At 46.8% G+C, this 26,471-nt stretch overlaps 1 protein-coding gene across 12 annotated transcripts in view; it reads right to left on the reverse strand.

The window, feature by feature from the left end:
* LOC116940953 (sodium-driven chloride bicarbonate exchanger-like) overlaps positions 1-26,471 on the reverse strand; it is an 80,475-nt gene that overhangs the window by 6,667 nt on the left and 47,337 nt on the right. For 6 of the 12 annotated variants that reach the window (XM_032951391.2, XM_032951390.2, XM_032951389.2 and 3 more), the window contains 14 exons: positions 25,840-25,905; positions 24,019-24,176; positions 22,645-22,732; positions 21,243-21,389; positions 19,941-20,041; positions 18,115-18,289; positions 16,471-16,604; positions 12,780-13,025; positions 10,155-10,260; positions 8,765-8,926; positions 7,704-7,817; positions 5,728-5,889; positions 2,636-2,887; positions 1,446-1,514 (listed from right to left, as the gene is read on the reverse strand). In XM_032951391.2, the coding sequence (XP_032807282.2) occupies positions 1,446-1,514; positions 2,636-2,887; positions 5,728-5,889; positions 7,704-7,817; positions 8,765-8,926; positions 10,155-10,260; positions 12,780-13,025; positions 16,471-16,604; positions 18,115-18,289; positions 19,941-20,041; positions 21,243-21,389; positions 22,645-22,732; positions 24,019-24,176; positions 25,840-25,905 (1,980 nt within the window). The remainder of the gene's footprint in view (positions 1-1,445; positions 1,515-2,635; positions 2,888-5,727; positions 5,890-7,703; positions 7,818-8,764; positions 8,927-10,154; positions 10,261-12,779; positions 13,026-16,470; positions 16,605-18,114; positions 18,290-19,940; positions 20,042-21,242; positions 21,390-22,644; positions 22,733-24,018; positions 24,177-25,839; positions 25,906-26,471) is intronic. The other 6 variants (XM_032951392.2, XM_032951393.2, XM_032951397.2 and 3 more) reach the window with 2 other exon arrangements.

Below are 26,471 nucleotides of genomic sequence, written 5' to 3' on the forward strand. Positions count from 1 at the left end.
ATAATTATAAATATAGTAATAGGACGATTTGAACTTGTAGATGTGAAAAGAGTTAACGCACAATCATTGCTTGTGTTCGCAAAGGCCAATTCTTTTTTAATGTTTTATGGTGCCCCGTTGGATGACATTGGTGATGGAATGTCAGGCAGTATTATAGAATGCGCCTCAAAAGGATGACCACAAAAGAAACGTTGAGCAATGAAATCAGTTCATGTGTAGGAGTTGGATTGCAGAATTGCAGGACTGTGATAGATGGTGAAAACATGGGGACGACTTCATCCAGCAGTTTATAAACAACAGCTGATTATCACGATAATCAATTTATAACATTTTTGACATGCGTTTTTCTGGATTTTTTTGTTGTTATTCTGTCTCTCACTATTCAAATAAACCTCCCATTAAAATGATAGACTGATCATTTCTTTGTCAGTGGGCAAACGTACAAAATCAGCAGGGGATCAAATACTTTTTTCCCTCACTGTACATGCTTATATACACGGGTGGAGCAGTGGGGCAGTATGATTCCTGGATTCCTGGATTCCTCTAGGGCAAATAAAGATTTTGATTCTGATTATCACTGTATTGTGAACCCGGAAATCTGGGTTAATTTCCCTGCCGTTGCTGCCAATCAGTGGCGAGTGATATCCAATCAGTGGCGAGTGATCTCTAAACTGGCCCTGGGCATCCTCCTCCACCAACCTGCACTGACCAATATGGTGAAATATGGTCACACAAAACAATGACCGGCATCGCCTTCAACCAACAAGGGTTTGTTAATAACTTTTTTATCATTATGATTAATATAGAAAGTAGTACAAATAGGCAACTTTACTCGCAATGCCACATTCAGCAGTGTAAGGCGACACCGGAGTGGCACGTGCCTGAAAAGAGTGAGTGGGCCCCTTGTGATATGGGGCCAATAGCGCAGTGAGTGCATGACTCACAGACCCAGCATTATAACTCCGAGTAGTGGAATACAGGGCTGTACATTTATTTTCTATAGCCTGTTCTCTTAAAACGCGGTAGTTGCGTTTATGAAGAACACCGCGTTATGGAAATATTGCGTAATAATAAATTAAACATAGGGTAAAGCAGTCCGCGATAACGTGTGAGATACGTATGCAGGCTGAACAAAGACTGAGGCGCGTGGGTAGCAACAGCATCCTACCTACAACCGCTTATTCCTACTCTCTCGATGTAGTTCCGTTCACTCAATCGTGTGATATCCAATTCGTATCCGCGTTATATCCAATTCGCGTTATCAGAGAGCAGATTATACTCTGAAACACGGATGGGAACAAGAAGGATTGCTAAGCGAGTGTTCGGTGCAGAGGGTGAGGTGAGTAATTTCTGCCAGTGAGTGGGTGCCACCGTCATACTTAAGTTTTGTCGTTTGACGAGGTGGAAACTAACGAAAGAGACCGATATAGTGACATTCACCTCACCTGGATTCCCTTCAAAGAGGAGGCCCCCATGTACAGGAAGACTCCATACAGCACCGGCATTGGGATGAACTGTGGCACAGGGCGTGGTTACGTCAAACTGGGAAAATGCGTTAATAGCGTGTTCTGAATGTTTAAAACACGACTTAGCCAGGAACATTTTCTGTTAAAAAAATAATTGTTTTCAATGGTTATCATGAGCTCCTCAACGCCAAACCCCACAACATGTTCACGCACGGTACAATATTATTCAAACTAAAAATACATGATTGTGTTCAACGTGCTTTTTTGACAGTTTAAGTGTGAAGCATGATTGTTTCTATTATTGTATATACATTAACACAATAAACCAAGCTTATAGGATTTTAATACCCCAAGCGAGTGCCCTAGTTTTGGTGCAATTGTGGAATCAAGTGCTATTATTTTTGCTTATTTCAATTAGTGTTTAGCCATTCCAGCATAGCACCATTTGATGTAACCAATAAAATGACAATGAGGTACTGTCCTTGATATTCCCAAAGCAGCCCAACTCTGTGAACATGCACCCAATATAAAACGATTGTGAGAAAAATACCTCTTAGCAATTAGAGGGAAAAAAAATCCCCAATTGTATCATGACTGATGAAATACTGCAGATTGCGCAGTGACTTAAATTATTAAATGTGAATCAGGTCACGTCAAAATGTCCTGCTCAGAGCAGCAATGGGGCAGCCAAACTTCAAGTTAGTTTGATAGCTGTTGACTTCGCCACAAAGGATTACTATTTTTTTTATCAACTATGGCTGGACGACAAGCCGAGTTAACCGCTGACCTAGAATTGACCTTCTAACATTCCAATCCATCGGTCAAAATCTACCCAGAGCCACTAGGATGAATAGGCATTAACAAACGCATACAGTACACATAGACCATCAATGCTAATTATAATATGACCCAATCACATAGAAAGTACCTGATCACATAAAGATGCATGCATTACCACCATGCACGGCAGGTTGTCGTAGGTGAATGAAGGGCTTTGCTAGGTGGTGGTCAGCAGAGGGCAGTGTAGTAAAATCAATTATTGTACACGCCGATCCATACATGCGTCTACATTCGTGCTCCCCTCCAAGTCACCAACCTGTATCGACCGGCATGGTCGAGCACGGTCAAACAACCCCAAGCACCCGCAACAGCATAGGGAGTCAAGTCACCTTAAGAACACCGGTCATGAAGACGGAGCAACCCATGAGCACGAAGATCATGAGCCCTGTGACGCGCTGCTCGCGGATGCCCAGGAACTTGGGCTGCTCGCCGGGTGCGGAGCACTCCGACTCGACCTTGAGGCTGTTGACGTGCGAGATGGAGAGCACCGTGGCCGCCACGAACCACGGGAGCCCCATGATGGAGCACACGGCCAGCATGATGGCCACCCACAGCAGGTCCAGGTGGTAGCCGCAGCCCTTCTGCAACACGCCACACACATGGACGGGAAAAAAACGCGCGCTAAGCAATCGGGCTCTAGAGCGACGGGCTTTCCGAGGAAGACACCAGGTGAGCTAACAGGTCAGGTTTCTGAGCTGGCACCGCCGAGAACCTGGGTTCGAATCCAGGTAAATGTCGTGAGTTGGTCTCAGCTTACAAAACACATTATTAAATTGGTTTTTCACAATTTGTCAAAAATTACAGGTCCGAGAAAAAAAATTCAATTAAGTTTGAATGCCATGTGATGAACACTTTTATAGAAGGGTTTGTGGTTAAGTGCAGCACCTATCGTGTGGACAAGGGCTCACTCTTGAAGGTATATGAGAAGTAGTTCTGTTATTTTAAATTCCATGGGGCTGTTCTCTAAAATGAACTGCTCTGCAAAAGTTCTAAATGGACAATTTGGCTCATGATATGGAATCAATAACTGGAAAACTGAGATAAAATACCCAACATTTAAATAATTATTTGTACAACTTCAGACCGTGACTACACAAAAAACATCGTATTAAATTTGTCTTGTGATGAAATTTACTCTCAGTGGCAGACTGGGTGGGAATGTGCTGCCCCCTACTGTGTAGACGAGATGTCACTTGAAGGCATCACAGAGGTAGTTGTGGTATCCACTTAAATGGGCTGCTCACTAGCATGAAGGGGTTGTACTGCTCTGCGAGAGATCAAAGTGGGTTTTTTGCCTCATGCTACGATAACGATAGCACAGTCAGGATAAAATTTTGGCGAAAGAATATCTATTTTAAGTATGGGCCTCCTTGCTCCAACAAGTAGGCAATGCAACAATACAATTATCGTATTCTCGGTTCTTTCGGTAAAGTCACGTAGAAGGGAAATAATAAAATAATAAAACATAATAAAATACAATTCTCATGACGTTTCGGCCACAACGCAAGCAGCTGTCCTCAGATGAAGAACAGAGCTGTCGGAGAGACAGCGTCCTCATGAACACTGCTAAGCTTGCAGCGTATTTTAAGCTGGGTGGGAGGAGGAGAGCGCCTTGACAAAGGAGTTTACATATCAACAGAGGAATGTAGCATATTGATGACATGCAGATATGGGGTTAGTCACTCCTTGTGGAATGTGTAGGCAGTGGGGGGTCTCAAAGTCATTATTATATAGGATTAGCAGTAATAAAGGGAGGGAAATTTTTATAATAAAGAACTGCATATCAAGCTAGTGCATTATGTGGAAAACAAAAAAGGAGTTTCTAAAGAACTGCAAATACCCTACTACCATACAATAAACCGATGTGTAAAAACGAAATATAAACTACATCAATATAATCAATGTACTCAATATAATCTCCAATAAACCGAGTTATTAACATTAAGTAACTGGGTATACACTACACTATATAATGACTACCATATAGTAAACTGATAAAAATATATATATATAAACTACATCAATATAATCAATAAACTCAATATACTCTCCAATAAGCTGAGCTACTAACAATAAGTCATTATATATTACACTTCTATGTCGAAAAAAGTGGCGTTTTTTTCCCTTAACGTTAGCACCACGGAAAGCGGCGAGCCAACGTGTTAAACTCAAGTTGATTTGTTTAACCAGGTTAGAACTCAAGAGACCAGGTTGGGTCTCATTTGCAAGTGTGACCTCAAATCAAGGCAAATGATTGCATTGTGGTGGGGGTTAGAGGGGGGAGGGTGGGCAGGTGAATCATTATACATCTACTCATGAATAAGTGTCAGGGCAGCGCTCTCGTTTATCGATGACCCAGGGATAATGGAGCAAAATCACATTTTCCAATGATGGGAACCGAGTTTTCTCATAGGCTAATGTTCATTTCCCACAAAGGATTGTTTATTTTATTGGCGCTGGACCCACGATGTGTCTAGTCAATCCCTGGCCAAGACATGCACTCCAAACTCTAATTCTGAGTCAAGCACCTTAAAGGCAGTGCCACCCAGCCTGATCGTACTATCACATGTGCAAATGAATAAAAATTGCAAAAAAAACCCGTACTTTTTGCTTTTAATTCATACACATTTACAGCACTTTGTTAATCCACCGCTGGATGAAGGCCTGGTTGAACTTATTCTGACCATGTCACCATACTAGCCAGTGTAGGATGAAGGGGCGGCGGGCGGGAGGGAGGGGTGCCCAGGATCAGTTAAAACACCACTCGTCACTGGTATTAATAGCCATGCTTGGGATTAGAACTTAGGTGAGGTTTATATACGCCACCACTCGCCTGTAGTTTTCATAATATCATTGTATTTGTTTACGCAAGTCAAGCCGCATTGAGTTTTGAGACTCATTTTCAGGAGGGTCGTTGCTTCGGTGCTGTTGGGCAACGGCACCGAAGCCACAAATTCCACCGTAGCCTCTGTTTCAACCTCTCGCTCATCAACACAGTACCGAGTTCGGGCCAGGTTTTTCTTTTGCAAAAAAGTTGGCCAACATTGCACAACATTAAGTAATAACTGCAGTTTTATAAATATTTTTTGGTGTAAAAACTTGTGGATGATGGATTTCAAATCACATTTGGCTTATTTTACTGTGGCCTTTTGAGACGTTAAATATTAACACAATTTAAATACATTAATGTTTGCTCTTTGTCAAGCTGTCTTGGGCTTGACGTGCATATTAAATCTGACTGAAAAACCAATACTCATTTGGGCCATGTTACACGCAAGAAAGGTTAAGTATATTAACACACGGTTTTCAATATGTTTGATCGCCTCTTGTAAATATGAATGTGCAGACGATTTCACATGTCACACAGAAACACAATCACAGGGTGACACAAGGAAACGCACACGGGAAGGTTGGGGGGCACCTTCAGCTTGTGCTCCTTGCGGTTGATGATGACGGCCGTGATCTGCTGGTCCATGAAGACCAGAATGGTACAGAGAAGAGCAGGGATGGCAGCAGCCAGGATCGTCCACCACGGGTTGGGCCCAATGGGGTCCACGATCCAGCCCCGGTCATCCCGCGTGGGCTGGTGGAATAGGAAGGATGGCTCGGTTAACGCACAACCATAATTCGTCTCAAGGCCATGAGGACATCAGCCAGGCTTGGGTTCATGGCCGGGAACCATTAGGCCACGGTCAATGCCAGGAGCCACAAGGCCAAGTCGAGGTCGAGATCAGGGACCTTTTAAGTCGAAGCCACTGTCACTGTCAGGCGAGGTCAGGGCCTCTAGGCTGGCTGATTGGCTACATTGAGCACAGCCCGTGGTTGCAGTACAAAAACTGGCAAACACTTTGAAACAAAAACTGATCAATTACATTTTGCCACACCCCACAGCCAAATGTCAAGGACGAGAGCTGATAACATGTCTTTAAGGACACGACCCTTACAAAAATGTGCCTGCACGCACAGGCGCGCTTCCTGCTTCTCAACCAAACTTATGGTTTCCATCTTTCTTGACTGGCAATCACGTCATGTCCATTTAGGTTGTACACAACAATACATATTATATATTTTTTTCCAACGGTTCTGAGACCGTAGTGGGTGGATTTTTTTTCTGCATTAGACCCTGCCAAAGAGTAGTCTGGAGGACCCAAGCCTGTGCTGGACTGTTATATCTGCCGTGCAGCAAATTTCCTTCTCATTTATCCGTTTTGGCATGAGTGTTGGAAATATGTGAACAATCCAGAGTGTAGAGAATACGTGCCAGATGGGTTGCATAACTTCAGGTTGCATTGAGCGAGTTTATTTCTGCACCAGGAACCATTAAGCCATTAAACCAAACTCACGCAGGCCAAGATCCACACGTTTCACACGAAACTTTCAGAATTTTTTTACAGCAGCTACAGGTCACACAATTCATCTGATGTGGAACGTTACATAATTCCAGTTATATATTTTAAAAAAAATTACTTGTATTACATGTTTCAATGTAAAATTAACTTGGCAGCAAATTTTAGACTATTGTGAAGGTCAAATTGAAGTGTCTTCTGCTAATACTACAAAAAAAGCAATAGGGCCACACATTCATCTCCAATGCCGGCTCTAGGCCAGTGGTGGAAATTACACATTCCCATGGCAATAGCCAGACCAGTCAATGGGTGATCACTGTCAACCTGTTACAACGTGGTCGTGGATGGTAGGTCAAGTTGACCCCCAGCTGGAATTTGAATTTGCAACTGCTTGATCGCGAGTCAAATTTCTCGAGCCAAAGGGCGCCCCTCGGCCGGAATTAGAAGGCACGTTACGAACGATGATGGACTGTGCAGGGGCATTGCGAAAATCAGCAACCATACTTCTGTACAGTAAATTACAGTAGATGCTCACTCAACTCGTATTTTATACTTTAGTTCTTTTATGTTTCTATGAAAAAAAATCATTAAGGGGTGAGAGGTCCGGTAACCTTGGTGGCTATTCAATGAGACCTCACCCCCTCTTTTAGGGTCAATTTCAAGGCCATATCTCTCCCATACACACAAAATAAAAATACATAAAATAAAAAGTACAGCTCTGCAACTACTCATTCACACCACTGCTAGCAGAAGGGCCTCCACTAGAGGTAGAAATTGTCACAATTTACCACATCACACGCCATCGGCCCATCGACGATAGAGGTATCCATTTATACTGCTGGCTTGGCAAGAGGCAGCTGGGGAGGGGGAACGTAATAAACGTTCCCCATTGGTTCAACTGCCGCGCCAGGAGTTCGAATCGAACCGGTGACCTCTGTGTTGCAAGTCAGGCACCCATTACCACCGCGGCAGCATCAACAACCTGTACAGCGTGCGGTCCGCGGTCACCGTGGTTCCTGTACGCACGTGAGAGCTCAGTGGGCACCATTACCTTGAATTCGCTGGGAACCTGGAGCTTGGGCGAGGGGATGCCCAGGAAGTAGTCGATGACCACCATGCTCAGGATGGTGAGGAACACGGCAAAGTCGCTCACCGTGGAGCGAACCTGCACCACAATAGCAACATCACCACCGGCATCAGCCATGATCGCTTCACTGCTAGATGAAGGCCTCCGCAAGCCGTAGCCACCTCTCACAATTCTGCGATGCAATAATCCGCTTCGCACTTGCACATGGGCTGAGTTTTAGCACTCATTCTCCCTCAGTGTGCATCCTCTCGGGAGTAAGTTTCCTCCCTTAGCTGCCACTCTGTTATTATTCTTGATCATCGGCCATCATTCCTTCTAGCGACTTATCCTGCCCAAGCCCACTTACTTTTCTTAATAGTTAATCTGATATCTATAACCTACGTATGTTCCCCGATCCACACGTCCCTCGTCGCGATTCCAAGGATGCATCTGTCCATGCTTCATTGCGCACTTTTTAGTTTTTGTTCGGAAATGCCCCTCTGTCCGATCCACCCCACGGACACACATGCAGCAAAACGGCCAAATCACGTCTCGTCAGGTTTCGGAAGCTGAGCAGATTTAGCCTGGACCGTAAATGGAAGCCAGACTCTGAGAAATAAGAATACTGGCAAAAAGGTCCGATGGTGGAAGCTAGACTGTCTGAAAATACCAGGTATTATAAGCTTGGGCTGCGTGGTGGCCAGGAGATGGCAGTGAAACAACAGATACTTGAATCTATCTGTGTGGAGTTAAGAATGTTACTCGTTCGACCTTTGTCTTCATGGTGGGTTTCCTCCGTATTCTTTGGTTTCCTTCCACATTAAGCCAGACACTCAGTAAAATAATTGTGCAAACATTCCAACAGAGCAAGATTCTCTTAAAAAAAGGTCTGGAGACCGAGTGAGGTTTTCCTGGATAAACACAGAGTTATTATCAAAAGTTCAAACAATTAGGACCAAAAATTATAACATCGTGCTGGTGGTTCGAAACAAAGGCCGTTAAATTATTATTGATGGACCCAATGGGAGTCACTGTCATGTCCGCACCTTGGTGGGAAAGTAGCGCATGGTCTTGAACTGCTTGAGGAATCCGGAGAGGAAGAACGTGGCGAAGAAGAGGATGATGGACCAGAAGAGGACGTCAGGGATGTAGGGCCCGTGGTGGCCACACGCCGTCCCCACAAACTGACCGTGTAATTCTAAGCATTTCTGCACGACGAGAGTGGACGAGGACACAGAGACACCAGGACACAGACAGATGAACAAAGTGACAGAAATGCAGAGCAGAGACAGAGACGGCAGGATACAGAGGCAGACCAGATACACAGAGGGAAGCAGAGGCACAGAGACACACAAGACAGAGATACGGAGAGAGACACAAAATATAGAATGCACACAATACATTGGAGTCAGAGATGCCTGGCGCTGAGCAGCGCAGGGCGTGAATGGTAAGCCTCATGCATCAACATCACTCTGCCCAATTCAAACAAAAACGAACCAGCAAAGTTTAAAAACTGTGTGCACATTAAATAAATAAAAACTTAAATTAGTGAGGCAAGGTCTACATGCGCTGGTTTATGTGTACACACAAGCCTGCTGTTAAATATGAGCAGGTATGGAATCACTAAATATAAGCATGGATTACCAGTACATGCTGCACTTAAAATACAACTTAAGGAACTGTGTATGACATATGCACTCTCCGTGTTTTTATAATGTATTTATAAACAAACTAACGCAAGTATTCGCAAGCGTGTCACATAAATACAAAAATTCGGATTTCATATCTTTTGTAGATTTTCAGATCACGTAATAATTCATCGCGTCTTCGTGCTGGGTGTCACCCGATGCCGGATGACACCGCTTTTGGCGGGAAAAGCACGAAAGTGATGGAATGTATGTGACGTCATTTCCTGTGGGGTCAAACTTTCGGCTCAATTTTAGGAAAAAATGTTGTATTAATCTGAAAATTAGCCACACATCCTTAGTATCTATGTATATACATAAGACAGATACTATGCAAACAAGTATAACAATTCATTGACAGACAAACGTATTACGGATGGCAGGAACAAAAAGAAGATTTAAAGAATAATTCGAGAAAAGCAAGTTAAATATCTTGGATATGTAATGAGATAACAAGAGTGAGAATATAATAGTTTGACTTGGAAAATTATCGGTACAAGAATCCGGGGATGACAGCGAATTTGAACAATTGTGTGCAATTATGCCATGTTCTTGAGGAATATCACGGGCAGAGTTAAATGGAAGAATGCCACCATTTCCAACGTCTTTGAGAAAGGGCAAAGCACACCGACAGTGAGATTATAACGGACGTGCGGTCACCGTTGGGTCCGTCTACACCGGGGCAATGGCGTCAGTCCGCCGCTGGGATGAGTGAGATTTAATAAGACACCGCCAAGGAAGGAACACTCACACTGACTGTCAGGTTTCCCCAGGGAATGCTGTCCGCCGAATGGTTCATATTGCTCCATGCGTCCAGAGTTTCGTTGCTCGGAACACTCGGCTCGACGCACACACAGCTGCAACAGAAATGCACGTACGGATATACGCACGCACGCACATTAAAAACCCACGCCTGCAAACCTGGTTTCGGTCCTCTGCAGGCCGACGCGCCGGGTACACTGGTGGCCGTGTGCTTGTGGACGGCAAAGCGACACTACAGCAGAGCAGGACAACGTGCACTATTTTTTTAAGGAATTGATGTGCGCATAGCTTAGCGTCACGTAACAGCACAGTGTGCAGCCACGACTAGGTTACACTTTGTTGGCGAGACAAATGGGCCGTGTTAAATCAGTGATGTAAGCACACATCTCTCAGTTACGTGCGACATGATGTTGAACGCAGCTCCGTTGCATAACACAAACAACGGGTTCCCTCCCTCTCCCTACGACATGGTGCGAGTTTATTAATAAGTAAACAACAAGCGGTGGAGAAGCGCTCCGCGCACTGCACTGTGAAACCGGCAAACTGGGTTTCATTCCTGGCCACGACTAACATGAGTGTGGCGAGTCATATCTCAACCCGGTCCTGCACCACCTCCCCTCATCACCTTCACGAACCCGCACTGGCCAGCGTGGTGAAGTATGGTCGAGTGAAGCGACACGTCACAATCAGGTATTTACCCAGCGGTGGTTTGACCAAGTGGCTGTAAAATATCAAACGAAACACGGCACCGTATTTCGGTCTGCATGCACGCATTTATTGTCCGGCACCGTCGTTTTCACATCCTTTCCATTTTTTTCGCAACACGTCGCCCGCAAAAAATAACTCACAAGTGGCAAAAGGTGGCAGGGCTACATGACGACTGGGAAATGAAAAGTCTGCTGACGTATAACTGTACGGGTGACCTTTCCCTTGATCTTCTTGGGATGGCAAATTACACACCCCAATACCAGCGGCAAAGCAACAGCAACCCCCCACCGCCTACCCGCCCAACCCCTACCGCCCCCCCCCCCCTACTGATTAGCGTGCCTGCCAACCACACCGGCATTACAAGATTACATCCACAATTAAAACTCTCTCTGCCTCGGCGTTGGTGAAGCGGCGTTTGTAGACGCCGCTCACGTTGGCACAGACTCATGCACGCGCAGAGTGATTGCCGCGTAGCGCACCGCTTTTGTCCGCGGGAGGCATTTGCGGCTGCGAGCATAGGGGATTGTATTTCAGCCGGCGCACTCAGGGGCTTAACCGGGGCAGACGGCTGTGTGTGTGCATACGTGCGGTCACGTGGGCCCATGTGGGCGTCTGCATGAGGGATAGCCTGTGTGTGTGGGTGCCTGTGTCTGACTGTGGGGGAGCTGTGGCACAGTGGTCAGTGCATCGAGTTATCAACCCTGGGTTAGATTGCCATTCACGGCCAACATCAGTGTCGATATCTGAAATCGCCCCGGGCTACCCCTAGGTCTACTCAACCTTAAATGAGTACCTAGTTCAGTGAATACACATCAGCAATGAGGAGATGATGGCGACCAGGCGTGCTGCTGGCCACACTAACCGCATGTGCAATATTATGGCCTTCAAAAGAACTTGCCCCAACAGCCTAAAAAGGCTAGACAGGGCACCTTTGTCTTTGTGTCTGACTGTACATGCCACGAGCCTGGCCAGGATTCCGAGGTGCCCCCGCAGTGCATTAATGTGAACCTTGCAATGGCCTTTGGCTCCATATTTGCATGCATATGTTTGTTGCTCAATTCAGAACTATAATCAGAGTACAACCGAGTAGAATTTGAAAACAACTCACAATTGTAAGAGGCAATTATGAACTTCAGAGGGCTCTCAGAGGATGAGCCACCAACTCCACTTGACCTCCAAGTCTGGCATTTCCGCCATGCTCGGCAATTATAATGAACCAATGCTTTGTGTGTGTGTGAGCGCGTGTTTGAATCCATGGTGTGCGTGTCTGTATGTGTTTAATTGTGTATGGGGAGCGTTGGCACAGTGGTTAGCGCAAAGCACGATAAATCCGGCGACCGAAGTTGGATTCCTGGGCATAGATAAAATTAGTAGCAAGATGTATCAGAACCCTAAGGTCGACTTCACATTAAATGAGTACTGTACTTGAAGCAGTGTGTACAATCATAATTGCGGAGACAACGGCAGCTAGGTTTGGTGGTGGCCACACCAACTCCTCATGCGCTGAGCCAGCCTTAAGAGGTGGTCGCTAACTACACTTGTTGTAAGAGCCTGTCTAAGGGTATTCACGGGATCTTTGTCCGTATAAATGTGTCAATGTGGAATAGTGAGAGGCCCAGCGGTTCCCCTACTGCCCACTACCACTGTTACCTTGACTTGTACATGAACAGCAAGTTTTAAACGAAACTTCCTGGGATTCCCTTGTGTAAAAATCAGCCTTAAATAGATTGCCTGGCGCAGTGTGTGGACATCAGCTGGTTAAACCAGCCCCTGCGTGCACCGTGCTAGCCTTAATAGGCGCTCGCCAACAGAACTCACTTCCCTGCCCCCCGTCTCCATAATCATAGTCTGCAGGGCTAACCGGCAGACTTCTGTCTTGATGCTCGCGTGCGTGCGGGCGGCTTACGAGTATTGGGTGAGCAGCTCGGGGTCGGCGTGCATGTTGACCTCGTACGTCTCGCCCAGGTGCACGAGCTTCTCCAGTGCCTCGTAGATGAAGATGATGCAGATGAGGGAGGCGAAGGCCTCCTCGGTGAAGCGTGTGATGTAGCAGACGAGCGAGCTGGCGTCCGTGGCCACGAGCAGGAGGCAGAGGAACGCCGTCCACAGGCCGATGCACGCGCGCAACGACAAGTACGAGAGATTGTAGTCCCTGCGGAGGGCGGCGGGGGCAGGAGTGAGATGGTTTATGAAAAAAAATACCAACAGGGCAGGTCTGCTCCTTGGGCAACCTCGTGTTTAAAATTCTCCATCATCCATCATGATACAAACGGGGTGTCACTTTGAAGATCCAGTAAAAGCTCTCGAAGTCGAAACTCTATAAACTCAGAATTCGAGGTAAGCTGGAAGGCTACCCAATAAATACCGAAAGAAAATTATTTAAAATATAATGTCAAGCCAGGACTGGAGAGGGATGGAGACAGGAAAAAGATGGAAAAATAGAAAGACAGAAAGTTATTGAAAAATGTTTTTCAACCCGGCAATACTTGGGCACAGAGAACCCGATGCCAATGATGAAATGAATACATTTAAAAGTTGCAAATGGCACTGTTACGTACTGCACGCATTATGCATACCATCATGTTATTCATCCAGAGGAGTGTGTATCTACATTACGCATTTATCTGCCCTTTTAACACAACATGAGTCCATCTGAGTATCGTGTGTTATTCATTTAGCAAAAATAATTCATGTGCATTGCATAACAACAGTTTTTCTGCTGTGCAAAGTTATACGTGCAAACTGCTACCATTGCCGTTCAGACACACAGGCTTGTGCAGCACGTTTTTTTTCCCATCACTAAATTCCCAATTAGGCTTAGTGTGTGCAGACTGTCACACGATCTGGCATGAAATGCCTTTAATCCAGAAAAAAATCCCCCCATCGACAGGAAATCCCGCAATGAATGACCATGGCAGTTTCACCAACTGCCGCCGTCATGTCACAATCCTGAACCGAACGATTCAGCGGCAGGAGGCCACAGAGTAGGCTATTTTACCACGAGCAGAATTTAGACCCGCACCGCCACTGTGCCGCACCACCATCCCCCCCCACCTCCCCTTCCCCGTCGGCCAATCCAGCTGGCGGTGGGGAGAAGCCAAGAGGAGGCGTCGACTGTAACTCGTTGCCATGTTTGGTTGGCGGCTCGATGAACGGTTTCACTGGGGTCGCGATAGCCGGGTGCAACACAGACACGAGTGATCTGCGCTGCACCGCGTGCGTGCTCGCTCAGCCAGAAACCCCGTATCCTCGCGAGCCAAATAAGTTCCTCGCTAACCGCGAGCGCTGCACGTCCTTGTCGCGTCAGGCACGAGCACCCCAAGGGTACACGGGGATCGTGCACGCCGCAGCATTCAGCGCTCCCGTCGGGCCACGCCGCATGAACAGTGGCGGCGGCGGCGGTGGTTCATGGCTGTGAGCCAGCGGCTTGGATATAGTTAGGGTTTGGTGGATCACATAGTGAGGGAGCCATTCAACTGCACAGTAATGTGGTGCCCAGAAGAGGCAGTTAAAACACGTCTCTAGCAGGTTGTCTGCGGGGTTTGATGCCACGTTTCCACCAACACTGGGATATGAGCCAAAGTGGTTTGTGAACCGTGCCAGTGGCCTCACGCCAGGTCATGTAGCTCCATCGCTGTACAGTGCGGGAAAAAAGTATTTGATCCCCTGCTGATTTTGTACGTTTGCCCACTGACAAAGAAATGATCAGTCCCTCCACAGATTTTCTATGGGATTAAGATCTGGAGACTAGCTAGGTCACTCCAGGACCTTAATGTGCTTCTTCTTGAGCCACTCCTTCGTTGCCTTGGCCGTGTGTTTTGGGTCATTGTCATGCTGGAATACCCATCCACGACCCATTTTCAATGCCCTGGCTGGGGGAAGGAGGTTCTCACCCAAGATTTGACGGTACATGGCCCCGTCCATCGTCCCTTTGATGCGGTGAAGTTGTCCTGTCCCCTTAGCAGAAAAACACCCCCAAAGCATAATGTTTCCACCTCAATGTTTGACGGTGGGGATGGTGTTCTTGGGGTCATAGGCAGCATTCGTCCTCCTCCAAACATGGCGAGTTGATGCCAAAGAGCTCCATTTTGGTCTCATCTGACCACAACACTTTCACCCAGTTGTCCTGTGAATCATTCAGATGTTCATTGGCAAACTTCAGACGGGCATGTATATGTACTTTCTTGAGCAAGGGGGACCTTGCGGGCGCTGCAGGATTTCAGTCCTTCACGGCGTAGTGTGTTGCCAATTTTTTCTTGGTGACTATGGTCCCAGCTGCCTTGAGATCATTGACAATATCCTCCCGTGTAGTTCTGGGCTGATTCTTCACCGTTCTCATGATCATTGCAACTCCACGAGGTGAGATCTTGCATGGAGCCCCAGGCCGAGGGAGATTGACAGTTGTTTTGTGTTTCTTCCATTTGCGAATAATCGCACCAACTGTTGTCATCTTCTCACCAAGCTGCTTGGCAATGGTCTTGTAGCCCGTTCCAGCCTTGTGTAGGTCTACAATCTTGTCCCTGACATCCTTGGAGAGCTCTTTGGTCTTGGCCATGGTGGAGAGTTTGGAATCTGATTGATTGATTGCTTCTGTGGACAGGTGCTTTTATACAGGTAACCAGCATTAAAATTATAGACTGATCATTTCTTTGTCAGTGGGCAAACGTACAAAATCAGCAGGGGATCAAATACTTTTTTCCCTCACTGTAAATGGGCCACGTGGCTCCCTTCATTAAGGGAGCTGCACACCTTCACCAAGGCCACCGTTGGGACCAGTTGCGATGTCGTCGCGGGGTTAAGAGTGAGAAACATGAGGTCGAGGGCAACTGTCACTTAGGTCAACTTCAGGGCTGTGTTTTTGTTGAAATGTAGGTTCCCTCCAGAAAGGAGAAGAGGCAGGATCAGGGAGCAGGGAGAAGGGGGCAGATAGCAGGGGACATAAGAGCAGGAGGAGCTGAACCCATAGAGATGTGCAGCTCTCAATAATGACGACGACTTCGATCGTGCCGTAACGTGGCAAGCCATTACAAGGGCGCTGAACAATAACCAAAGACATTACGCATGAGTCATTGGTCCATTTCAATGAGAAGTAGGTGTAGTTGTGGCTATTGCAAAGGTCAGTAGCTTTGTGTGGGTTTTTAAAACACTGGAGTGATGTTGGATACTCGTGCCTCCCCCCACGTGGATAAACTAAAGCACAAAAGTGGCCACTTGAAATGAAAACAGTTTTCGATACTCAGGGGTTCCCACGTGGCAAATAAATAAATAAATCGTTGCACGTAAAAAAATAATAACGTCGGGAATGAGAATTGTCATTGTGTATTATATAATTCTGCGTCGAATTAGAGGGGTTTTGCCTACAACATCTGGCAGGTCACCTGCATTGATTCGAGCAGGCCAGACTCTGCTGTTTGAGACACTGTTTGCCAGAGTTTGCGTGTGCTGAATTGGTGCTGCTGAGGTTATGTGCTCACAGAAGGCCGTGGGGCTGATGGGTGTGTAGAAGAAATACTTTTAAGTTTCACGTGGAGAAACAGATGCATGAAGTATTGCCTGCTTATGTGCTTTGTCAATGTGGAGTCGGCGGCAGCACTCACTTGCAGAACTTATAGAGGATCTTCTCAAAGACGAGCACAGGCCCCGTGCTGCCCAGGATGGTGAGCGGCTGCCCCGCAAACAGCGAGTATGCGATGCCCGTCATGGAAGCCCCGAACAGCGACTCGATGGCGCTCTGCGGGGAAAGCACGCGTCACCGGCTCACCGAGATGCACGTGCCTTCTGAGTCGTAGGACGCACGTCGGAAAAGTTTGCACACAAACACGTGCCTCTCCCGATCTCACGCCGTGGTTTTTAAACGCTTCCAGGTGCAAAGCGTTTATGCGTTAGCTCTTTCATTCTCTTTCACTCTGTTTGTCTGTCCACGATAACCTCTCATAAAGATTATCCATATTTTATGAAAAGTACCAAGTTGTTTAAAAAAAATTCCTCTCTGAATACTATAGCACATGTTGCATTTGCAGTCTGTAGTCCACTCCACTGAACCTCTCTGCTTTTACTCTGTTGTCTTGAAGCAGAAAAACGTGCTTCCGGACACAAACATAGCCTTGCGTGTGTGCTAAGGTTATTCTGTGAACTCTACACAGTCACACGGCTGTAAGCGAGCTCAAAGGCATCATAAACAATTTTAATTACCGGATTTAATTTTGCAACCTACATCCACCCATTGCACCTGGTCATGGAAAAGTTAAATTATTCATTCATTTGAGAGCCACTCGTGCCTTCCTGCCGGATGAACAAGCTCGCAAGGCAAGGCAGGAAGTTTATGCGAGTGCTTTTTTTCACTTTGTGACTTCTCTCTGTTCTAACAAAGAGTGCGCAGCCAATGTACGAGCCACAAGCCACAGCACAACTGTGGCCATACAACCTAAACTACGGACCGTATCGTAAAACCACTGCAGTTTGCGCTCCTTCAACTGAGGAGGAATAGCAAAGCTACACGGACGCTCTCCTGAAGCCCTCTCGTGGCCAGCAAGACCTTGACGTTGGTAACTTAGCTCCCGAAATGCATTTGCTGCCTATACGCTGGAATAAAATGGATAAGCAAACGTCTTGAAAATGCAGTGGCAAACCAATGCAACGACAGGGATGACAATGTGTATGTGCTGCTGACGGTCACAGACGAGAACTGCCTGCTGCAACATTTTTACTAAAAAATATATATATGCTGCCACCACTCATTTCAACACTTGCCAGCAACACTCGTAAGTATGCAGAATATAGCTCATGCTAATTTACAACTCGCTTTATTTCAGATAATGAAAAAAAAGGCTAGATTCTTATATCATCAATTTTTTTTAGCAAATGCTCACTGATGGCTCCTTCACCAACAATGGGGTAAAATCGCCCAGGCAATGCCATGCGATGCATTTGGCCATTTCATCAAAATGGGAATCTTATTTCCCTACACTGCTAAACTTTTGAATTTTATCCCGTCATGTCTTATCCCAAATTACTTATAATTAGATTCAAGAAACCCATTAACTCTTGTCTAATTACAACCTCAAAGGTGCCATTTTATTGCCGATCACTTTGCGTTTTGGACCTTTTTTCAGCAGCCGAGATAGATAAATCAACAACAAAAAAACCCCCGGAAAGCAGATGAAGACTGCAAATCGCACGACTGCACTTGCTGCTGAATCCACAAGTTGTCGGGAGTGCGCTGCGAGTATCGAGCAACTCACGATGCGTCCTTCGGTGGCCTCCCCGAGCAGCCCCCCGAAGGTGATGACTGGCGACATGCAGGCGCAGTACAGGAAGAGGAAGGAGGCGATGCACTGCAGGTTCAGGGAATCGCGATAGTCGCTCCAGTAGAACGGAATTTTCCGCTTGATGTCGCGCACCAGACCCCCGAATATCCTGTCGCATGCACGTACACGCACGCACACGCATGCATTCACACGACGGATATATGAACGAATGGAAATTTAACCCCCACTGACTGCGCCATCACTCGGGACCGCATTTTGTTGCTCTGTACAACAACAGGGGATGGTGGAGCGGTGGTATAGTGGTATGCACACTGCGCTCAGAGGCCAGCGAAATGAATTTGATTTACGGCCACGGATAACACCGGTGAAGAGTGAAATCCGAACCGGTCCTGGGCACCCCCTTCCTTCATCAACCAGCACCAACCATCGTGGTGAAATATGGTCATACCAACAGTTGAGTAGGGAGGCCTTCATTCAATAGTGGATTTGCAGGATTCATGTGGGCCATCCCATTTCCACTAACAGGGCTTTTCATTGGCTGAGCCTAAGGATTTCCAGTCCCCCAACGATGGATAAAATATATCCATGCCCAGAACTGTCCACTGTGCTGTGGGAACACCATGGTCCACAAACACAAACAGGAAAAACGTCTTGCCGGCCAACTGAACGGCTAAAGTTTAGAATAACCTTAAGTTTTTTTTTCGTCTTACATTGTTCCACAGAACTTGATTTATGGAGCAAACACACAATGCAGAAAATATGTGTACTCTGCGCTGCAAGGATTTAGCAAATAAATGTGCTGTTCAACTCTGCTTAAGCTTTCACTTCACTGTAAGGCAAACTACGGTTCCGAATGGTGTGTGACCGTACGTATAATCCGAGGCATGAATCGGTGAAGGAAAAAAGGGAACACAAATAAGCTCTCCGAAGGGAAAAGACAAGTGCACGTTTGCATAAATCCACACGCGCGCACACACAAGGCACACGCCCGAGCAGACACATCCTCGCAATCCAAGGCCGCTGCTTTATGACGAGGCAGTGACGGTGCACGCCGCAACACGGGGCAGAGTCATTAGCGGTGACCCCGACGACCTGACGGTGGTCGGCCTCGCGCCGCGTCAGCTCGGGGCGCAAACGCGGCGCGGAGCGTCGAGGGTGAACGGACGCTCGTCTCTCGCGCTCCCGCGAGGGGCGATGTTCGAAATCGAGAGAAGAGCAAGCCGTACCACCCGCTCCAACGTTACACTTCATCTCATATGAAATATCGAGTTCTACGCTCGACCCTTATAATGCTGAAGTGGAAGCCGTCTCGCTTCACGTGAAATTTATTTCAAGGTTCCACTGTTTTGTTTAATATTCTGACCTTCCATGGCATAATGAAGATTTGTTTTTGCTTCTTAACCCAGGTCTCCCTTATAAAATCTGAATCTCTTGAGCTCTCAGCTGCTTCTGATTACATTTCAAGAATTAATGGATTGTGCGTGTTGGTAGCGATGGAGGTGTTGCAGTATGAAAAGGCTGCATGTGGTGCGTCCTGATTTACAGGGGCATGTGGTGGCATGTGGGGTACACAGGGGCATGCAGGAGCAAGCAAGGGTATATGTAGGAGTGTGCAGGGGTGTGTGTAGGTGTGCCGGGGTGTGTGAGGGCATGTGAGGGTGTGCTGTGGTGTGTGAGGGTGTGTCAGGCTGTGTGGGTGTGTGCGAGGGTGTGTGCGAGGGTGTGTGCGAGGGCGTACGAGGGTGTGAGTGGGGGTGTGAGAATGTGCAGGGTGCGTGGGGGAGATGCTGGCGGCCGACCTGCCAGTTCTCTGCAGCTCGGGTCCCGCACCGTGGCTCTCGTGCTCTGGCTCCAACGCCTGTGACGCGCCGTTGACGAGGCTCGGCAGCTTGCGCTTCTCCTGTCGAGGAGCAGCGCGGGGGGTGGGGGGCAGGCAGGTGTGTGTGTGTGCAAGGAAAGAAAAAACAGGAGGTAAGAAAAAACAGATGGACGTCATGGAACGTTAGCCCTTACCTTCAAAAGCACGCTTCTGAACTCAACATAATGGTGCCTGCAACTGCATCAATCTGCGGATGCAGGGAAAATAACTGAAACAATTTAAAGAGGTGTTTAGAATAGATCTAAATTAGCATCTGGGATAAAATAAAAATAAAAACATTTATGGATATCAGCAATGTACTGCAGATGTTACAACTAAGATTATTATATTTCACTGTACTTTCCAAAACTTTAAAACCGCACTCTCTCTCACCAACTCCCCGCAAGTATTAAACATTTAGCGTGGGTTATAGCACCTCGTGCAAGAGCCCGACCACAAACTACTGTGGCTTGTCAGTACCACAGAGTCAGTACCATACACATCTGGAGTCAGTTAAAACATGACTGCTTTGAGAGGTGTAAAGAATGGCTCAGGGGTCAGATTGCTGATGTGGCACCGAGTCCTGGGATCAAATCTAGACCACTGCCTGTGATTACACCAGGTCTGCAAGTGCAGTGTCTTGATGGTCTCAGAACCAACTTTAAGCAATCACATTAAATTTGCTTCCGAGAATTAAAATATCGGATTGGTTCATATGCTTGGTTCTTTCGGTAAAGTCACGTAGAAGGGAAATAATAATAAAGTAATTAAAAAATGTTTTATTATTATTTCCCTTCTACGTGACTTTACCGAAAGAACCAAGAATGTGAATCCCTGCAGTCAAGAAAACTTTAAATCGAAAAATCGGATTGGTTGTCGTGTGACCAACATTACTCTCATACGCAGGCTGAGCGAGAAGTTGATGCCCCCTACTCTGTGGACCAGAGACGTCACCTGAAGGGATCCGAGACAGCTCTGTGATGTTCACTTTTGTGGGGCGTCCTCTAACTGGAAGAAACGCACTGCTGTGTGCGAATGGATCATTCGTCTGGTGACATGATGCCAACAGCACAACCGGGATAATATTAGGTGGGGGATGACAAAAAAATATTTTTAAAAACTTCTTTGCATTGTGGGTAGTATAAAATGCTGTGCAGGCAGGATCGGTGCCATCGGTCAGACATTAACTTTCCACTCTATCATTTCATGCTCGCAGGCATCATCGGCAGGAGAGGGTCCTCACCTGAGAGGGGACATTCTTTGGGGGCTCTATCCGGATGGAGGGGTCCCACTCCCCGGGGGGCAGCACCGTCACCTGATCCAGGAACTCGTCGATGCCCGACAGGAGGTCCTTCCTGTCCTTGGCCTTGTACGCGACATCACTGAATATCTGCGATGTGAGGAGGAGGAGGAGGAGGAGAAGCAGCAGCTGCTACAAACTGACGAAACAATGCACGGCACCTCGGAGCAACAGCTTCCTCCTTCGGGGGGCTTCCGGGCATTTACGACTTGTCAGCGAACAAGGTGCCCGTGGTCGTGAAAAATTATTTCATAGTACGCTAAGTTACAACGGCCACAAGCTTTAATCACCCAGGTCTACCCCGAATGAGACATTTAGTCTCAGTGGGCTCACATCTGGTTGTAGTTACTACTGCTGCTGCTACCACGCCTAAACCTGCACACTTAATACCGCCTGCACTCTGCGCGTAACCAAATCAACTAAGATGCGCCCGATCTCGCTTAGATCTCGGAAGCTAAGCAGGGCTGAGTCTGGACGGCGTTTTGATGAGTTACCATAATCCTCAAACGGGTTTTCACTGTGCTTGTGGGGTTACGTGGTCAGCTTTAGACGGCAGTGCGGCAACATCCACTGCTGTACGGCAATGATAAACTCCTGCATCTCTGCTACACCGCTTGCTTTCATAATCCTGCACTGACCAGCATGGTGAAGTATGGTCAAACAACCCTCACAACCAACCCGTCATTGGGAAGGCCCTCATCCAGCAGTGAATTAAGAAGAGGGCTGCACATGCTGCCTACCGACAGAGTGCTCCATTTGCAGAATAGCCCTCTCCCAACGTTATGCTCATTAGCATGAATCCACGGGTCGAGTAGGCACACTGCTGTAGCCTTTAAAAGCCGATGACCTACTTTGGGTGGTCCTTTGAGCCGTCACTTAACACGCAATTATCCCATATCACTGCCCTGCAATTCTCGGCCCTAAGTTGTAGTTTATCGCATGCCAAGCGCCAACGCTAATTCTCAAATGGCAGCGTGCGGTCACATTACGTGCTTCTGCGGAATGGTCACTCTGTTACCAGTGCACGATGGCACGTCACGGAGGAAACGAGGGTCAACAGAGGAATGGCCATCCAAGCACGCAAGTGCAAGAAGGCACACCCCAACGCACGCACGTTCGAACCTCCCGATGACGTTTCCTGCGTATGCCAATTTGGTTACTTTACTGCACCGAACGCCATGTAAATCCAGGATTAAGTTACACAATTCTAATCCGTCCAGAGACGTATTTGCCTTAAAACCGCTCATTTATAAGCCACAAAGAATGTTTATTCCTGCTCATCACCCTTCCATCAACACAACCTCCCTCCTGAGTGGAACGGGCTCAGGGTCGGCGTCAGGCTGACCTCATCTGACATGAGGGTGGCGATGGATCGGCCGATCTCGTGGTACTGGGTAGCCTTGCCCGACGGTCCCAGCAGAATGAAGAGGAACCTGCACGAGAACCAGAGGCCACATTTTCAAACAAGTTTAGAACAGCTGGGCTTCCAACTAAACATTATCCAAAATGTGTGTTTTTGCATTGAACAGGGCCCCATAGTTTGTATGGAGCCCTCTTACTAATAACATCTGGTTATTCAGAAACATTTTGTAAACAAGCAAAGCTGCTGATGAGGTCAAAACTGGTCCATATTTTGCTCGCTTAAACAAATGTTTCTGGATAATATTGCTCTGTAAAGGCCATAGGCTGAGGGACAAACAAATATTTGAACGTATATTTGTGACGACACAGGACAAAGTTCTTATTATATTTATATTGACACCAGGGTTTCTGTGGCATCGGACACAGTCGCAAAGATGTTTAAAGCCTTCTTAATCCCCACAGTGGCCATTACGAGTCGAATACCTGGCCAGCAGCCTGCTGAGCTTCTGTCAGTGCCCAATTAGCAAGTGGCTGGACGTGTAAAAAGTTCAGAAGGGGGCGCGTGAGAACGGAGACCCAACCAGCAGGAGGGGAGGAGGGGCCCAAATATAGTCGCCCCTGGCCCATGGCCGAGGATGATGTTAATCTCCACTGTGCACACAATCCAACCGGTGCCAATGTTGAAACTGCGTTTGACCGAGCTGTGGAAACAGATTTTAATTTCTTCCAAAAAAGGTGCCCCATCAGTCATTTGGGTTGAATGGACATGTATCACACATTTATACCAACATCAACGCAGGACAATGTCACATATCTGACTCACTGGGAACTGTGGTGTTATCGGTGGATATGTTAAATGGCTGAACATGTTAACATCTCAAGAATATGACGGTTGTACTCAGCAGGCATAAAAAAATATATAGTATGCAAGAAAAAAGTGCCCACTGCTTTAAACGTGAGGAAATGCTTAAGAAGTTAGCGAATTAATACGGGAATAACAATAATTGTACTCTATGTGAAAAGGTGGGATTCGAGAACATCGATATAAAATGACCGATACACCATGCACAAATATACTGCACCGAGGTGTGGGCAGTTCATGGGTCAGGGCAGAATGTGTGCACTGTTGTGCTGTAATTTGTAGGCCACGTCTATCGTGCGGCAGCAGTGGGATCTACCGGAAGGTTAGAAAACATTCGTGAGGTGTGGTGGCATCCACAGCTTTGGCCACGATGACACGCCTGATCTTGGCTGTAATTTAGAACCTGCTCTCGCATTTTATTGTACTTTGTTCAAAGTGGAACCCTCGGCAGATATTTCCCCCCCCCCCCCCCCCCGCTTTGTTGAAATCGCGCACCGCGTGGGGATGGGGACCTCCGCGAGCCCAGAGAGCAGCACGGCCGGAGAGAGGCGCACAAACGCGATGACCGGACGCTCCAGGAAGTCCACCTCCCCCACCAGAACGTTCGACGCTTCCGCTCCTTGCGGGATTTTACGCAGGAAGTTCAGGTCCACCTGAATCAGCACGGAGCGAAACTCAGCCACTCGCCAGCGTGCGCGAAACAAAACCCCACTCGTTTATCGCTACAATAACAGCTGCCACCGGGCATCACATTGGCACGAGCACAGCAGGGCACTGGAATGGCGGGGATTAGTTGCGATTGCAAGGAGCTTCGAGTTGCAAAGGTGTTTAAGCAAGCACCCTATAAATGCAAATCCTGATGTCCAGGGCTCAACTTATCACTGAATATTTTTCGGGTCACTGGTAAAACTGGAGTTGGCATGTCACTGCTAGTTGTCAGAGCCATAGCGAGGGGTATACTGGATGTCATGCGCCGGGTGTGGGCATTGTTCTGGGTCACCGAACTCGGACTTTAACCAGAATGAAATGAAACAAAGCACATGTGTCTTGCTTCATGAATGTTTGAATGTTAGTCCAGGAAACAGTAATTACATATTGATATTATGAATGACAACATGGACACTGATAAAGGAAATGGAACAAAAGCTGAAAGAGAAATGCATGCAAGTAGCAGGCGCATGCTCAGAATGAGAGACAAAAAGGGGAACATGTGGATCAGAGAATGTATGCAAGTTAAGAAAAGTCACTTCAGAAAAACAAATGGGCTTGGACAGAACACGTGGGAAGAAGGAATGATGGAAGGCGGTCAAGACTAACAATATAGCGGCAGCCAAAGAAGGGGAATGCACCCAAGAGGACATGCACCATGGAGAGATGAAATCAATTCATTTGGCAGGTGCTAGATGGATCTCTGCATCAAGAGAGCAACAGCAGTGAATTGATCATGGCTGATGATGAAATAGAACTAAAACCTTTTTATGAGTGCACAAATGATGCGCACACACGCATAAAAACGTGCCCAAAAATAAATATTCCTTGCTCAACCTTATAAATGCGGTGGCAGGTGCTGTTGGAAAGCACCTATTAAGGCTGGCACAACAAAGGCGGAGGTAGAGTATGGCCAGAACTATAACCCCTTGCTTATTACTGCCCAATATAGATGCTTTACATAAGACCCCAGGTACTCATTCAAGTTTCAGAATATCTTGAAGCACGAGGTATGTCCATAAACTGTATGAAGCAACAACAATCACAACAACAATCACAACAACAATCACAACAACAGTAGTGGTGAGGTCACCACAGCGCTTGTGCCAGGCTAGGTGCAATTTGAGGCCACGTCAAGTTTTGACGGCTCGCTGGCAGGTCACGGGACAGATTCATGTGTTATGGGTTAACTTACTGATAAGACTGGCAGATAGATGCATGCCGCATACATGTAAACATATATACACACGGAAATATGTTCATGTCATTGAAGTGGTATTCAAAAACATGTACATTGGTGCCTTTCCGTGTGGAGTTTACATGTTATACCCCTGTTCTGCATGGGTTTTCTCCTGGTTCTCCGGTTTCCTCCCAACAACTAAACAAACATCATACAATGTAACTGGTATCAGCCAATCGTTCCAATTCAGATGTTTTTATTTATCTACAGGTCAATAAATTTGGGATTGCACATGGCAACATCACAACATCGCCCCCCTTACTGTGAAAACTTGGAAGGACCTGCCTGAAAGTCTTCAGAGTGGTAGTAATAATAATCGCCATATATCAAACATGAACCCTTCCCCAGCATTTGACAATGCCACTTACGACAATGCCAGGCCATCCTTGGTCTGGGGAGATACAGCCACAATGCCATGTGGCTGAGGGCTGCTGCTGGTATAGATGCAGCAACCAGCAGCACAGCAGTAAAAGAACAAGGCACGCAGAAGACAGAGGAGGCATTAGAGGCATTAGGAGATTCAGACAGCAGGAGGGACAGACAGGTCACGCACAAGGATGTTAGTGCGATAACTGGCAGGGGTTTGACCGCTAATGCTGCGGTTGCTAAAAAGGCATACCGCGATACTTTGAAAAGAAATACATTGGGATGCCTCATGCTGTTTTAAATATGCACAGGCGGCTGTGCGCTGATTATAACTGTGTAACCAAGGCGGTTATGCCTTCTTAACTGTTAATTGCAAGGTCTTCGGAGCTCTTATCCGCTTGCTCGATTATAACGAGCGACGCAGGATTAAAGGCAGAAACCAATATGACACCTTTGTAAAATAATAATGTGTTTTGAAAATAAAGAGATTATTTTGTTGTATTAAAAATACACGAACATTATCACAACTATGCAATTATTTACAGCTAAGCCTATAACACATCTGACTGCACATTTTTACTGCCGTTTATTTAACGGGTGGTCCCCTACCAAGATTTTCGAAATAAATTCAACC

Source organism: Petromyzon marinus, chromosome 10, assembly GCF_048934315.1.
Source record: "Petromyzon marinus isolate PM22_M1 ecotype Great Lakes invasive population chromosome 10, UKy_Petmar_22M1.pri1.0, whole genome shotgun sequence".
NCBI lineage: Eukaryota > Metazoa > Chordata > Hyperoartia > Petromyzontiformes > Petromyzontidae > Petromyzon > Petromyzon marinus.